Raw genomic sequence first — 17,195 nt, forward strand, 5'->3', positions numbered from 1 at the left:
AAACTGCACGCGCACGTAGGCATGGACATCCTTTAGAATGTCATTAGGTTGGCATGGCTTTAAAACTAAACTTCCTGACCTTATGACCTCTTATCCACTGACCTCCTTTCTAAAATTCCCTTTCGGGATATGTATGTATGTGTTTAATATATAATCGCACACTTATTTTACTATAAATATAATGCAAGTAAATAAAAAAAAATAAAAAAAAATCACCTTTACGTACGTATGTATATTTTTTATAGTTAAAATTCAAGGACTTCTCGCCGTATGTATAATAAAAAAACGTTTAAAATCCGATCATTTCCTCCGACATTCTGTTCCACGATGCGTTGAAATCAGCCAAGTTGAAAAATACTTTTCAAGAAGAAAAAAGAAAAAGAAGAGAAATTATATTAAAATATTATTATTATTCAAACAGCAGAAAAAAAAATACATCTAAAAATTAATTTAAGGTGTTAAAAATCTAGAAAAAAATCCCACCGATTTGCTGTGTAATTTTGACTTTTGGACACGTACAGTACACCTCCCGCCTGAAATCTTATCTCAAAATAAATAAATTATTAAATGTCTCGTTAATGGTGGCAACGATAAACGTGTCATATTCCCCCCCTCGAAAAATATTTCGTATTTATATTAAAGGGTGGGCCAAAAGACGGTCGCAATCTCGTACTGAAGTATACCCCAACGCACACTGTTAACCCGGCTTACTGTCTACGGGCGTATAAACGGTTCTATATAAATTTTTATAATTTTACACGCGTGGGGCCAAAACGTAAGTTAACCGCGGTAGACTTGCAGGCACGAAATTGATACAGAATCAAATAATTTATAAATTTTATTTTATTTTTTTATTCTTATCCATTCTCGTAAGTGTTGTCCTTTTGAACTCGATTAAATAATAATAATAATAATAATAATAATAATAATGTAAAAGTAACAAAATTTATTCTCTCTCTGTTTATTTTGGTCTGAAAAATTCGTGAAATGCATTTTTTTTTTTAATTTTCCTTTTTTTAATACAAACAATTCAGATTATTGCACCGATCTGAAAGATGGCGGAGGAGAAACGAAACCTCTTGACAAAGGACAGATTCCGTCCGCCAAACTAATTTACTTCCGGTGTGATTTACTTGTTTTTTTTATATTGTTACGTCACGACACCCCTTACAAATTCGATTAAACAATAACAAAAATATCGTAGACGAAAGTCTACCTGTCGACTCTGAAACAAAGCGAGAGAACGGGATTTGGAGGAGGACCAGGGGTGCCCTTTGTGTATCGTATTGTACTTCTTTTTATAAATAAACAAACAAACCTGTCACCTCACCACCAGTTTTTTACATTTGTAAGTTTTTCCGGTGACGGGACAGGTGATGTGATGCTTCGCACACTGGGGATGAGTGATGACTCCGTTTGGGTACCAGACGAAGGCGGGCTCCATGAACGGACGATTGCAGACCGAGCACAACCTGTAAAAGACGGACACGTGTTAGTGATAAACCCGTTTAAAAACCCTTCGAAATTAAGTTTTGGTTACGCAAGGTTGGCGTTATCGGGCGCATTCTTTGCATTTGACGATTGCAATGACTTAATTGCCGGCTGTTTGTCATTGACAATAGGTAGGCACACATTGTAGATAAGTGTAATTGTCAATGCTTTACCGTTTTAATCTCCTACTGTATGACAATTCGCGATTTAAACCTTCCAAAATGGAGTCTTAATACTATAAAACAGTGGTAAATTCGATTTTATTACGTATTTTCTAAGAGATAATTGCCCTGTATCCTCTTCTTGTGCGCGCGTAAGGTAGTACAAGGTTCGAGTCCTGAGAATTCGTCTCACGAAATCTGTTTGTTCCTTATCAATTCTGCTGATATAAACACAATTCCAACACCGTTTCCATCGTAAAATGCATGCAATAAAAATAACACGGGTGTTTATCTACTAAAACGGCAGAAATAAAGATAATTAAAGATGACGTGTGATTCGGAATGGTTCATTTTTTTCTCGCTTACATCAAAATTTACAGTTCTGGTGGCGTAAAATTTGAAAAATTTACACGTAAATACCTTAACTAATTATAAAATTGGGTAGGGCGCTGGTGGGTCCTTTTATCGTGCGCTATCCGTGCGAGTAAGTAGTGTTACGTCGACCTTAAACGAACAATAGGAATACTCTTTTCCTATCGGAGAGAGAAATCTCGAATTCATTCACAATTCTAAATTACAGGGTGTTAACAAATGTCAAGATTTGTATAAAAATCTCAACGGAATAACCCTTCTTTCCTGTGACGACACACAAGGGAAAACAATTAACAAGTAGCAAAATAAAAGGAAGTACTGTACATTTAAAAACCTGTGTAAAACGGAATTGCACGGTACCGAATCTTTTTCCGGTTTGGCAGGTATCTTTTTATTCGGGTTCCGCTGTAATTATAAATCAATATCAACATCATATCTTTTTAAATATTATAATTTAAAAAAAAATTATAAAGTTCTTAATACTGTAAAACCTGCTTAAACCGAAATGACGCGGTAGCGATATCTTTCCGGTTCGTCAGGTTTCCTTTATTCGGGGTTCCGTTCTGGACAGGTTTTACTGTATCTAAAGGCCATTTCTATAAACAAATGACATATATAATGTGACGAAATCCCGGTATGCAAGTCGTGCACCCGCCCAAAGGAAGAATTTTGAGTCAGACGGAAAATATTGTACTTAATAATCTGGGTGGAAACCCCAACCTACATCTTTTGGATTCTAAATTGTAAGATCTAACAGTTGTTTCTAAGACGGTCGGAGAATAATGGAGGAAGCTGAAAAGACTCAAAGGTAAGAATGAAATAAGAGGGGAAGATTTTGGAGGATCTCGGGATGTTAGTTTCGTGGAAAACTTAAGTAATTACCGATTGGAGGCACCAAACGAAGATGACAGGCAGATAAAGCGAAACAAATATACGAGTAAGAGGTCTTTGCCTGGCAGTGATATGCTCCTGAAGGTTCACAAGGGTCTTCACTACTTGGAAACTCGGATCAACCCGTGAATTCTAACCTACAGAGTAACATTGCTTGCTGTTACTTTTACTTCCCCGGCTGTTATGTATACGTAACAAGTTGTTACGCATATATAACAGCGATCATCAGAGTTTTGTTTTGCAATTTTACACGTTTTGAGACCTCCTGAATCCATAAATGTAAAAAAAGAAATTCCACCGATGTGTATGCATGTGTCTATTTCGCTTATTATCTCAGGATGGGGTAAAGATTAAGAAACGAAATTCGGCATGTTGGCTTTTCTACGAGTGACAATGATGCTATTAAATTTTGGTGTTGAAAGGTCGAGAGAGTGGGGAGATGGAGAGGGTCATGTATCTCGAGAGGGGTAGGACTTAAGATTTTATTCGTTACTAACATTTTACACTCTTTTATGAAACTCGCCCCTATCTTCAAAATTAAACTTCTTACCGTTTAATAGTAATTAAAAATATAAAAAGTGTTTTATATCAAAATCCAATAACAGATGGCGCCACACACAATTTTATTTTTGCTTAATAATATAAAAGTTATTTTTATTTTTTACAATAATAAATTTTTCTGAAAATCAGATTCGAATTTGAATTTCTCAAAAATGGCTGCAAAGTTAATTCGCTCATGTCAAAAACATATTAGACCAAGGGGGAAACATTGATGTGTGTTGCAGGCATGGCGGCCATCTTGAATGCAACTCCGAAATTGTAAATGGGAAGGAGGTTGTGTGACGTGTCATTTAGGGTCAGAATTTCACGAAGGATTGATTGCCGATAGATTTTATTGACCTACCTCGAATGATTACAGAGTTATGCGCGTTACACATTCTTTGGATACACATTCTATATTCTGTAGTAGGAATGTTAAGTCACTTTCTTTCCCACTCAGTAGATTAAGCTTGGACGATTTAATTAAACTTTTCAATTGTTTAATGCGAGTGTCTAGATAAAATGTGAGGATGAGACAATCTCCATCCACATATTTTATGTAGACACTTGTAATCAAATTATTCATCTTAATTATGTAAAGTATAACTTTACTTTTTCAGACGATTTTCCTCATTGGAGTGGCTGGCAGCAACACTGGAATTTCATATATTTCTTCTATAAAGAAATAACGTGTTTTGTTTGGTTATATATATTATTGTTTCTACAAGAAATGCTTTAAGTTATGCGGATATACAAAAACACGATATCGGATTTCGATCCCACGTATCTGGTTCGAAACAATAACTCCAGACCCGCCTTCGTTGAAGCGTGTAAACTGTAAGTCTTGTCTAAACAATTCGCAGGTAAAGGTCGAATGCTACACCCAGATGGGGAGATAAAAAAAATTAATCACCTTTAGATCAAGGTCATCTAAATCTGACATTAAAAGTTTTACTAATTTCAGAAAACGAATCACTATTGGATGCAAGATGACGACGAAAATTAAAACTTTTGCCATTATGAAGAACTAGTAGAATTCCTTTGCCTGCGAAAACTCAATGTGCCCACCCTTATCCTGAATACATTAAAAAGATAATACTGTATCAGCCGTTTCCTTGTATAAGATAAATCTAATGCCTTGGATAATTCAAAGACAATATGCTGTTTTACTATACAAAGAAACACTACCATATGGGCAATTACCCCACTAACAGGGGCCCCCAATCTAATCTTTCATAAGAAAATATTTCCCCAGAAAAATGCCTGAAGTCAACGCTGTAGTGCGGGGTCCCCTAGTTCAAATCTGTCTGGGCTTCATAGTGCCCAGATTGTCTGATCTAGAATAGTGATACTTAATAGATCCTTTCAAAATTAAACAGAGTTTTGGCAGATCCCAATGTCAATCTAAAACAGGTAAATGCCCTCATTTACTTATTTTATACTGTTTTAGTGGATAGTTTATATATGGGGTAAATAAGGCATCAGTTAATGCAAACAGGTGTAGTATTTTTAATTGTTATGTATATATTTCTTTTTGTGATTTAATTTTTTAAATATTTTCTATTGATGACAGAGAAAAGTTTTATGAAGTGTGTTTGTAGATCTGCGAGTGTCTACAGATCTACAGTTTAATTAAGAAACACCAACCTCGATCTATTTTCTGTCATCCGAAATCTCCAAATCTTTTGAATCTTCTGAGGGCTTGGAAAGGTTTTTTAAACTTTAAAACTTTGAAAGGTATTGAATAAAATATTCCATGTGGACCAGGTGATTGCCAAATTGTTTGTCTTCTATTGAATATTATTTGTTAAAAAAATCAATTATTTGATGTATCAGATGAGGTTAACTTCATCTGCATACATCAAATAATTTGACACACAACACATAACAAGAACCAATATGGTTTTCATACATCACTAATTTTATTGAATTTTCTACTTATAAAAAGCATAAAATGTTATGTTTAATAGTTTAATATCGTGGAAATTTCTTTATAAAATTTTTAAGATTATAAATTTATGATTGTTTCGCAACTGTCTGGCCGTCTTATACGATGTAATTACTGACACAGTAGATGTATTTACAATAGGAAGACATCAATAGATGAATAATTTTGTTTTTAAGAATCAGCAACACTGACAAAGATTGATCGTGTTATGCTATGAGCAAGCTGCTTCTATTTACAGTTTAAATCTATAGATTAAACTATTTTATGATCAGTAACAAGCTTCAAAATCTATACTTCCTGTGGCTAAAAATCCAGAAATATTAACAGTAAACAACAAATATGTAAAATTATATTTAAAAAAATCAATACTCGAGTCATCATTCGTGGAGAGTTTTAATTTAATTTATAAATAAATTTTAGAATAGTTTGTTAAATGAAGTAGCAAGTGCATTAAGTATAAGTGCAAGCCTTTATTAATCTATTTCTAAGTTTTTTGTAGATGAATACATAAAGAAAAACTTTTTAAAGTAATATTTACTTAAAGATGTTATTTTTATTACAGAATCAAAAATATATATTTTATAATTGTCTGTAAAGCAAGTTCACTTATTTCGTAACTTCTTTACTGTGCGTCATTCGAAATATCAGAGTAAGTATGACTGGATTAAAAATGAAACAATACATTCTCAAAAATTTGTAAATTATGTAATATACAAAAATATGCAATTCACTAATTATTATTATGAAGAAAGACAAGAATTGCATTAATATGCAACAGAAACTGGCTCTTTTTTTTCCAAGATTAATGTTACGTTTAGTTAATATTTTTAATTAAATGATCTAAACAATACAAAGTATTCATTATTATTATTTAATCTAGTGGAAGAAATTCTACGTAAACAATTCTCTTAATAATAAAGAACCTGATATTCTGCCATTGAAAATATCAACCAACACCTGCACAATATAAAATCTATAATGCAACTATATGCATATATGAATACAAAATGTGTAAATTTGTGTCTGCTGTATTGTACTAAAAGATGGAAACTGCGATAAACCTCTTCTACTACATGCTGAAGTTAAAGAAATAGTGGCAGAAACTACATGCCAACTACAGTTTCTTTTGAAGTGGAGAACGCATAACATTGTTCCTAAGTGTATCTCACTTGGATACAAGGCATTTCCACCATGTCTATGAGGGACACTTCCAAACGTGGAAAAATCTCTCCTTGCAAATCTGATTAGAAACAACTGAAAGTGCCTTGCAGAAGTCGAGCTTAAGCTCTATGTGGCACATCTTCAATTTACCAAAGTGTTGCTCTGCCACAACCACTGAGTCAGCCTCCACGTGAACCATAGAGTGTTGTCAGTGAGCCACTCCATGCATCTGTCCCCGGAGTTAGGTGGCAAGAGGTCCAACAGAATGACAGACTGCCTGCTGCCGGTAAAGAGGACCCTCACCAAGGTTCTGGGAAAACATCCCGACAAACTGACTCGAACCAGCAGTCCCAATTTCGTGTGCTCGATATTGCCCTGTCATTGGAGGTCCAACAAGACTTTACCGGTGGCCTTCAAGCTGATGGCCCTGGGTGAGGTATCCGATGGCACCCTAGTAACTATCAGGGCAGGCAATGATGAGAATTACTGCAGGGAACTGAGTAACTTCATGATGGTTATGAAGAACCAAGTGGCCAAGTTTAATAATTTCAGATTTGTGGGAAGGAGCAGAAGAGGAAAGAGCGTCACTCTGACAATCACGGTCAGCATCAATCCTTCCCAAGTGACCACCTATGTCAATGCTATCAAAGTGATTGTGGACAGACCCAGAGAACCCAGAAGTAAGACCAGGTATCGCAGCTGCGGGCTTTCGCTAGTGGCTTCGGTCATCGTTCGCCATATTTGGGAGACCCACTTCAGAATTGGGACCATCTATGTAGGAAGGCGGCAGAACAATGGGCTACCGACATACAGCAGAGATTGCTGAACCAGGGACAAGATCTGACTCAAGCTCTTCATCTGACAGATGTCAATTCACTGTGAGGTCCTTATGGATTGCATCACACAACTTACATGGCCTCTACTCAGAGTTTGCCAGCCATTGCCTTTGTTGCATCACACTCTATCAAAGGAAAACCCACGTCGTCTCACGATGCCTGCCTCCAATTGTCTACAGGCATGGACAAGAGCAACTCCAGTGTTTTCTCATCTCTATCGAAGGTCCACTCCCTCTGAAGGATTTGATGGTGAACACTTGATATACCAATACCATAACAACAGAGATACGCTAACGGACCATCTGTCTGACCTCAGACACAGATTAGATGGATTGAGTTATGCTCATCAGCCCACAACCACTACTACAGTATCTCTTCCATTGGCCAACAACACTTTGCCCTATCTGTCTGTCAGTCACGGTCTCCTGGCAGGACCCAGATACTACGGAAGCAATAACAGAGTACACCTGACCCCTCCCATGTTGCCTCTGTCCCTCATCTATCCTCAAGCTCTATGGCAGCATGTCTCATCACTCCTTCCACCTGTTGTGTTCCTCTGCAGTAGAAATTGAGCAACCACCAATAGCAAAGGAGAGAGGGGTGCATTGGAGCAGCAAGAAAACAGGAAAGAAGGAAGATCACCCAGATTTGCATCGACCAACAGACAGTCAGATGACCATTAGAGACCTTACTGATTCTTCTGGTTTCATCGGCACAGCCATCTTCATCAGTTTCCTTTTTGTATATAAATTCGGACATAAAAAAACTTTTAAATATTTATGAAACAGAATGTCAAGAGCTGCCAATCCAGTTACTGTGCATGATGAAAATCTATTGTAGCGAAGAATTTAAAAATAAAAAAATAAATAAACAATGATCTAAACACAAACAAAGATCAAAGAAGGTCTTGAAGAAGATGAAGAACCGAGTGAAGATGGTGTACAGTGTGAAGCATAATCTTTTCTAAATGTATTTTGTATGATATGGACTGATATAAAAAAAGAAAATAATAAATAAAAGAGTGATTTTTACTGTCTATACCTTATGATCAGTTGGGTAAAATACATAGTATAGCAACCAGTGCTACACAAGTTCTACAAAAAAAATTAGACAGTAAATTCTAGTGGTTAGTAAGTTTGTTGTGCAGACAATGCAAGGTGGTAGTGAACACCCCATATTATAATTATACAGATGAAGACATACCTGCTGCAGTACATGGAATTCTAGAGCATGGACCTAAATATATCCCCCCTGCTAACACCAACCTTTGCCAATTGGTTCTGGCCTCATTAACAGTAAATTAATTTGTTGAAGTGTGATTTTATATACTTTTGTGATCTAATGAACAAAGCTCTGGGATAATTATGTTCTATGTAATCTATATTACATTAATAATACTGTAAATATATGCAGATCATCACCTCACTGGATCAGATAAATGTATACCATAGCTCATTAGATTTAATGTCTTGAGTAATTCAAAGACAAAATGCTGTTTTACTATATGCGACAAAGCATTACCACACATCTGCATAAGGCAACACTATCCTAGAAAACAATTGCCTGATAGACAGATTGGTCTAGTATGGCAATACTTGCCCGTTTACCCATTTTAGACATTTAGTCAATATTTTACTTAATACAAGGCAAATAAGGCATTAGTTAACACAAACCTATTTAATTTTTAATGTTATACAGTCAACTTTGATACAGCACTGTCTTTGTGAAGTGAAAATAAATACTTGTGAGTAGATTTTCCTCACGAACTACAGAACCTTTCAGTATTTGTATGTAACTAAATATACTATCTCGCATTACAAAACACTTTATCACCGTTGAATCCTGTGGCTTTCAAACTCAAACTTGCGCTCAGATCTCATTACTACTGTTACTCATTACTGTTGAGATATTTCAGTTTGTGCTACACTCAATTTAGTGGTACTGTAATTTCAGAGGCAAACAAATGGTGCTGACAATTCAAAGTTTGAATGCAAATAACTTGAATAATTTCAAATAGTTATTTCATAAATTAAGTTTATTGTTCCTATTATTAATGTTAATTAATGACTGAAAAAGTAATTAGAAAACAAACAAAATGAAAATTTGTATTCGTGTGTAGATATTTTGATAATATAAGAATTATTTGATAAAAATGCTAACATGCTTATAAGAATTTTCTGTAAACAAAGTCTATTAAAAATGCTATTTCATGCGTGTTATTCTATTTTCCTTCAACCATAAATAAATTCATATTCTAAAAGTAAATTTTAATATATCCAATACCAAATCCTAATCTATTTGCAAAAAAATTTAAATATAGATTTAAAGAAGACAATCCATGAAAATTTCTTATAAAGGAACATATACACATTGTGCTGGTGGATGAGTAGAAATAAAAGTTTTCTTTAAATTTATATTTAAATTTTGCTTCAAAATAAATGAATGTTCCGAGAAGACAATGGCTAATGATGATGATGACGACATTCAACAGTTGTGTCCACTTTTATGCCCGTAACTTGGCTGCAATGTATGCTGTTTATGTGCAAAGGAAACTGATTTTTTATCACTTGCAATGCCAGTGGGGCATTTTTGTACTATTGATTTACAAAAAATGTCTCCAGAAGAAATTTGATTATGTGTGGACTGCTAAATATCTCTCTAGACAACACCGAACAGAAGTACTTTAATTACAATCACCTGGTACAGTTGTATAAAATATGGAATATATAATTATATATTAATATATGATATTTTAATTAGTTTTATAAATAAGTGTTTTCATTAAAGAACAAGCATTACAAATAGTTTCAAATTGTACATTTTATAAACACAAAAATAAAAGATGCAAAGCAATTTCTTTATAACTTTCTTTGACATTAATATTTATATTCGACTGAATATAAATTCAAGTGCGTTCCATTTTTAAATTAATATTTGCATTATAAATAATATTAAAATGTAAAAAATAATTCTAACTTTATTACTGTTTCATTTTAAGTATCATTTATATTTATTTAACTTTAAATAATTATTGCTGTAACTGAATTAAATACCTACTTTAGGTAATATTTTTGTATATTATGTAAAATCTTGAGAATTAAATTAACTTAAAAGAAATTTAAATAATTTGTTGGAATCGTGCCAACTGACGTCTTTATTAATTTAAAAAGTTAATCTATGATTTTTATTTCTTCCTTCTAAACCTTTACTTAAAGCATAACGAAGGCCGATCTATAAATACAGTTTAATAAATATTAATATTTTTTATCACACTCACCTATCTTCAGTCATAATTAAAGGAGCTTTCTGAAGGTGAATTTTTGCATATTTTACTTGTAGATTTTCACCACGGGCTAGAGCATTTTCTATGTGATACATCGAATATTTATGTAATGAATTTCTAAGTGCTTTATTCAAAAATTGGTCGACGACAGCAACAGACCAATGAGATGGAATGAGTTTTAAAACCTATTAAAAAAAATTGTAGTTTTGAATAAATTACCATCAGAAACTTAAAAAACAAAACATTAATTTTGTTATATATGTATAACTACATAAGTTTAACTATAACTTCTGATAAGAAAAGTATAAATTCAAATAATTTTAAGTAGTTAATAAACAATTTGGACTGCCGACTAAAATGTACGGTTGCTTTTACTATTTAATGTGTGATAAGCATGATGCAGAATCAAAAATTGTATAGTACAAGTAAAGTTTTTTGGATGTTATACTTACTTTTGCAGCATCAAATTCTGCCAGTTCACTATTCAAGAGCTCTACTGCTGGAGCGATTAGTTTTTCCTGTATATTTTCACTAAAAATTCACAAAAAGTACATTTAAATTCACTTTAAAAACAATCTGCTAGTTTATTTTTATATTTATATTTGTTAAAACAATTTTATATATAAATTATAATCAACTATAATTAAAAAATTCTCTAAAACTATTATTTTTTTTTATGGTTCTTCATACAAAAATATTCAGTTGGCTATTCCTTCTTTTTCGTCATAGCAGAAAATTGAATATTAAACATAAATTTGACATTATAAACAGTTTTAAAATTTACAATGAAAGCTTTAACATCCAATATATCTCCAATTAATCAATATAATTTAAATTCTGATAAGTGAAAATTTTTTCTGAAGGATTTAAATTCAGATTAACAATAGTCAATTTTCTTAATTATTTACAATGTTTTTAAAAACTAAAGTTAACCGGAATGCGCAATATATAACAGAATAATGATCAACATTCTAAAAGTTACACTCAAAAAAAAGAGAAGAAAAATAGTGTTTTAAAGCAGTTAAACAAAATTTTCTTAGTACTTTTGAACCAGATGAATGCCCAAGTGGCTAAGGTGGTAGCCTACCACTCTAGGGAACCCAGAATTGAATCCAGACATGGTGAAAACCCCAGAAACTTTTTGGGTATACATCAAGCCACATCTCTCGGCATCCAGCCGAACGCATAATGGACTTGCTAAAAAGGCCTTGCTAATGCCCACAGTAGAAGAAAGAATTAAAAAAAAGTATTTTGACTTCTTAGATCCGCCTTCAAGGGATTTAAACAAAATCTGAATATAACACAAAAAAAATTTCAGATTATTTGAAAATAATATTCTGGAACATTTTCAACTCAATGCAAGGAAACTTTAAAGTGTATAATCTATTCTGTTACAAGTCTATGTCTGTAATGCATATGCAATAGATAAATAGAAGAAACTTTTCAAAATGCAAAATCACATCATCTCACATGCAATTTTTCACAAAATAAATACAGTAGAGAGTCATAAATCGGCACCCCAGTAATCAGAATCGCCGGTATTCAGCACGATTTTCAGTCGGACTGTGTCGTGATGAATTGAACGTTTTTTATACTAAATTTACTTCTAAAGTATAATTTTCATGTTTTTATATTCTTCAATATATTTATTTTGTTTGTACAAAATAAAGAAATAATTTTTAACGATACGATAGCCTCGATTATTATTATAAAAATTTTCGTTAGGCTTAAAATCGACGAAAATTCAACACAAAGCGACATGCAACGAAGAAAAATTCAACACAAAGCGACACGTAACGAAGAAAAATTCAACACAAAGTGACACACAACGGAGAAAAATTTGAACATCGGACAGGTTAATATATTTTTTCATACATAGACCGTAATCGGAACAAATCCTTAATCTGAACAACCCTAGTCCCCAATTGATTCCGATTTTCGGTTCTCTACTGTATATTTTGCACAACTGAGCAGTAATGAGTGATGCATAAAGCATCACCCAGCAGTATGTAGTGACCTGTAGTAAAGCATACAAAACACAAAGACACACCGCTTCATTTTTCTTACTCCACTTTACTCACGTGCTTTGTCAATATGAGTGTCTATTGTACCATTTTCTCTAATTTGTATTATTTTATAAAAATGTATTTGATACGACAACCCAAATATAGTAAGCATCCCAATTACAAGAATCCAAATAGTGGAAGATGGTGAAAAGAAAGCAAAGCTTTGAAATACTAAAACATTTTGACGGACTGTAAAAATTTTGAATGTTTTTCCTCCTAACTCTACTTTTGTCATAAGCTTTGCTATATTTTATTACATAAAATTCTGTTACGCATCAATTTTTAGAACATACTGCACTAAAGAAAAGAGACTGAACTGAGAAAGTTTTCTTCTATGTTTTCACAACTTTGATCTTAAAAAAACAGCACGTTTGTTTTAAATGATCAATATATAGCAATGCAATATTGACGTCTCGAAATTAATACGGGCACGTGCCATTTAACGACTAGGATATACTCTGAGAAACACATTGTTAAGCAACATCCCCATTAAGTGAACATTGTATAATATAGTTAAACAAATTTTATATGATATAGTCTACTACTTATATAGGCTATATGTAGAACAATTGAAACACAATAAGTATTTATGTATCTAAACATAGACAAAGTAATGCAACTAAAAATTTTTTGGATCCATTATAATCGTATGGACCTCCATTGTTAAGCAGTACATATTTGTATTTCAGAAATAATAATAAAAATATAATGCCTCAGTGGAGTAGAAAGCATCAAAAAAATTCTGAAACTTTTGTGTGTTTCCTATTCCATTAAAACATTTTTATATCTTAAAAGTAGTGGAGAGCTACTAATGATAAGATGTAAGAATTGCACTGTTGTGATTTGATTACTCTAGTTGACTTTGAAAACTTTAAAGTATTACCAAATAACCAGAAAAAGTGAGTGTTAAAATTCTTTTTTGGCAGCAGATAATAAATGTTTTATTGCACGCAATACAAAATTATAAGGAAACTACACATTGCACTTAATACCTACTCAAGACTTGAGTCCAAATACACTTCAAGCAATGTGTGGAATAATTTATGTCGGACTTTCTCGTCTCTTCCCTTGGCATTTTCCAAGCAGTATTCTTCGGCTGCCAGATAATCTTGCAGTTCGTGAACTAATATCTTTAAGGCTTTCTGATGTTCTTGTAACTACGAGTATATTATAAAATGATATTAAAAATTATCTAACAAACACATTAAAATAAATTACAACTAAGTGTAGAATAAAATTTGTATGCAGATATGTATTAAGAATAATTGTGTGTTAATAGATTGTGGCATTAATAAATTTAAATGCAACATTACGTAAAAGTCATTAACAATAAATTACCTTACTATACAGAATAGAACATTCAATGTGTAATTTATGCTCCAAGGCTTTTCCTAATAATATCTGTACACGATACAATGAAGACTTGCGTAATAAAAACTGCAGCTTTTTCCTGCAAAAGACATGAGTAAAATTCTGTATATTTACTTATCTTAACAACAAAATTTAAATTTTATTACAATAAATTAGACGCAGTTTAATAATTAAATATTAAATAAAATTATGGATTTGGTAGTTAATAATTAAGAAAATAAAAAATAATTATTGCAAGAATAAAAAAATTACATAAATTTACAGCCAATAAATCAATAAAAATGTAAAAAATATAATTCATAATTAAAACTGCTACGGTATATTGTGCAATCATTTATAAACAACCTCATACAGCAACAAGAAAGGTTTATTAAACTGAAAAAACTATCATTTCCAGTCATATTTAATGACCTAGTTGGGTTGATGTTCCAAATATCAAGCATTTACAAATACTAACAGAAACAGAACAAAAATATGCAAATGCCAAATGTGTTTAATTATAAAAATATGAAAATTCTATGATCTACTATGTTGCTGTGATGTGTGCAACAACCAAAGACAAAAATTAGTGATGAAATGCATGTTGCAGTATGTTGTGTAGATCTCAAACCAAGATTTCCGAGCACTCAGTATTGTATTTAGGTCATTACAATTGATAGATTTAATTTTTGCTACAGATACTAACAGTGACTTAATTCAATACAGTGTACTCTCGCTAATTCAAACTTTGCATAATCCAAATTGATTTTGTTCATTTTCCGCTAAATTTTTGAGCCAAAAAATAAATAAATAAATAAATAAAAACCAAAGATTTATTTTTTAAAAAGACGTTGAATATGTAAAATAATATTCAACTATGCATTTTAACGTATACTAATCAAATAACAAGTCGAATTTATTATCGGGCTACATTTTGGCTAATTAAATATACAAACGCTATATAATTTGAACTAAAGTTAGGTGATTAAGTTGCCAACTTGTATTAAATTTAGTAATTAAAATTAAGTTAATTAATTTAGAATATTCTGGGAAAAAGATTGATTCGGAACCAGATCCGAACTTGAAGTTCCTGCTTGTCTTGCGGTTGCATTGCCGATTACAATAACCAGACCTCTGTCCAATCTTCGCTTCTGGATCAATTAATTTAGAATATTTTCTGTTTTCATTTGTAAGAATAAAATGCATCACAAACAAATCTCCCAAAATATCTAAACAAAATTTATACAGTATGAATGTTTAGTTCCAAATAAGGAGATACAGTACATATGATCAAAGTTGTGAATTTGATTGACTAATAATCAGTAAGTTATCAAATCAGTGAAAATGTAAGAATAATGAGTAACCAGTACTGTTTTATAGCTTAAATTAATTGATCTGGAAACGAAGATCAGGCAGAGATCCAGGAAGCAGACAATCTAAGATCATTGATATAGTGTCAACAGTTTTACATTACACGTTAACCAGATGTTACATAAACTTAGGTGACTTAGTTACCGAACCGATCCACTTGTGCATCTCCTGATGACACAACCGATTACCTGAAAGTACTCGAGAAAAACTGTTATTGAAGCAAACTCCAATAAAGCAGATTATTGTTTTTGTTAAATATATTTTCCCTCTCTCCTTTTGATTGGTCATTCCTGTTCAGTGAATATCCAACCAAACAGGACACGTCGATGTTTTACCCAGTCTCATTAATCCCGTGCTTCCCCCTAATGGATTTGTATCTGTCCATAATGATGAAAGAGGAATTGAAGGGATGCAGATTCTAATAAGCAGAAAAGTGGAGATGGCAGTGACACAAGATATTACATGTAAAAATGGCTTCCGAGACTAATTCAAAAAATGGTATATGGATGGAAATGTGTAGGTGCATAAAGAAGCTTACCTTTAGGAGAGCATGATGTAAGAATTTCTGTGTCAGAAGTTAAATTTACTTTTGACTCTACTATGTATAACATTATATAAGAGAGTTAATAGTTATTTCAATCATTGTATAAGTTAAAAAGCTATACATTTGTAAATACCAAACAAACAGCTGGATTCTTTATCACCTTAATACAGATTTTTCTTGAAAGTAGCATGCAATAATGCAATGCTTCACTCAACAGACACAATCCACAAAAGCAGTTATATTTTATCTGTGGAAATTGCTATTGAAACGTAATTGTGTGGAGTACAATGCAATTTAAGAAAGGAGATAATCAAAAACAATTTTACTTTATTTTGCATCAGTACACGATGATTAAAACCAATTGTTAAATTTGTATATATTACTTATATATTGCATTCATACATATTAATATAATGTACAGTATATCAATACGCACAATAAGTCCGCTTACGACAAGTTACAAAATTTATTGAAATTTTAGATACAAATATGAAAAATAACCATTCTTTTATGCAATTACGATTTTCTTGAGATTTTTCATTATCTGTGTTTATTCAAGCATATACATTACGTAACATTAAACCCGACGTTGCTCCAACACTAAATCTCCGAATCTGCTATTTTTGCCTGTATTGTCCCGAGTTATCTCAGGTTTGCACATTAACAGGTTAATAATAATTAAAAAGATTATAATAATAGTTTGAATAAAACTAAATTTAACAAAACGGGAATAAGTTAATTCTAAATAAATATTAAAATTACAAAGTTAATAAGATAATGGCTACTTAAAACGTTATTAAATTACCTTTCGTTTTCCAAATTACTCGATTCCTCACCAGACTTGATTAATTTTAATACGTTTTCCAGATACAAGATGGCCAGATGCGTGTGTGAAATTTTTCTTTCTAAGTTAAAAACCAGCAAATTTTAATTAACGACATCATCAAGAACAAAAACATTTCATTTTGAAACTATTAAATTGTAACAATTTAAATAATTGAAATTATCTTTTTTCGTTTTTGGTTTATCATCTTATAATTTCCACAACTGAATTCATTTTAACTTGCTCGAAAAATAGATACGTTGTCAAAAATTCGAGCTGTCTCGAAGAAATACTTAATATAATTCCTGTATTTTTTTGCTTCGCTTCCGATCCTAACTAATTCTCGGACAATTTCAAG

The 17,195-nt window shown here is 32.2% G+C and overlaps 2 protein-coding genes across 2 annotated transcripts in view; one reads left to right on the plus strand and one right to left on the minus strand.

Moving 5' to 3' along the window:
• Positions 1-931: 931 nt before the first annotated feature.
• Positions 932-17,195, minus strand: part of LOC136986814 (transforming growth factor-beta receptor-associated protein 1-like) — a 65,629-nt gene continuing 49,365 nt past the window's right edge. The window contains 7 exon segments of the mRNA XM_067284430.1: positions 932-1,472; positions 10,678-10,868; positions 11,136-11,214; positions 13,746-13,906; positions 14,088-14,199; positions 16,820-16,905; positions 16,908-16,919. Of these exon segments, the coding sequence (XP_067140531.1) occupies positions 1,322-1,472; positions 10,678-10,868; positions 11,136-11,214; positions 13,746-13,906; positions 14,088-14,199; positions 16,820-16,905; positions 16,908-16,919 (792 nt within the window). The 3' untranslated portion in view covers positions 932-1,321.
• LOC136986799 (runt-related transcription factor 3-like) lies at positions 6,787-8,208 on the plus strand. Its single transcript, XM_067284413.1, has one exon. The coding sequence runs from the start codon at positions 6,788-6,790 to the stop codon at positions 7,388-7,390; it is 603 nt and encodes a 200-aa protein (XP_067140514.1). The 5' UTR covers position 6,787; the 3' UTR covers positions 7,391-8,208.

This window comes from Centruroides vittatus, unplaced genomic scaffold (genome assembly GCF_030686945.1).
Source record: "Centruroides vittatus isolate TY-2023 unplaced genomic scaffold, ASM3068694v2 scaffold_1172, whole genome shotgun sequence".
Taxonomy (NCBI): domain Eukaryota; kingdom Metazoa; phylum Arthropoda; class Arachnida; order Scorpiones; family Buthidae; genus Centruroides; species Centruroides vittatus.

Excerpts from the sequence above, each read along its gene's own strand:
- LOC136986799 (XM_067284413.1), top strand. The coding sequence starts at position 6,788 with ATGCATCTGTCCCCGGAGTTAGGTGGCAAGAGGTCCAACAGAATGACA.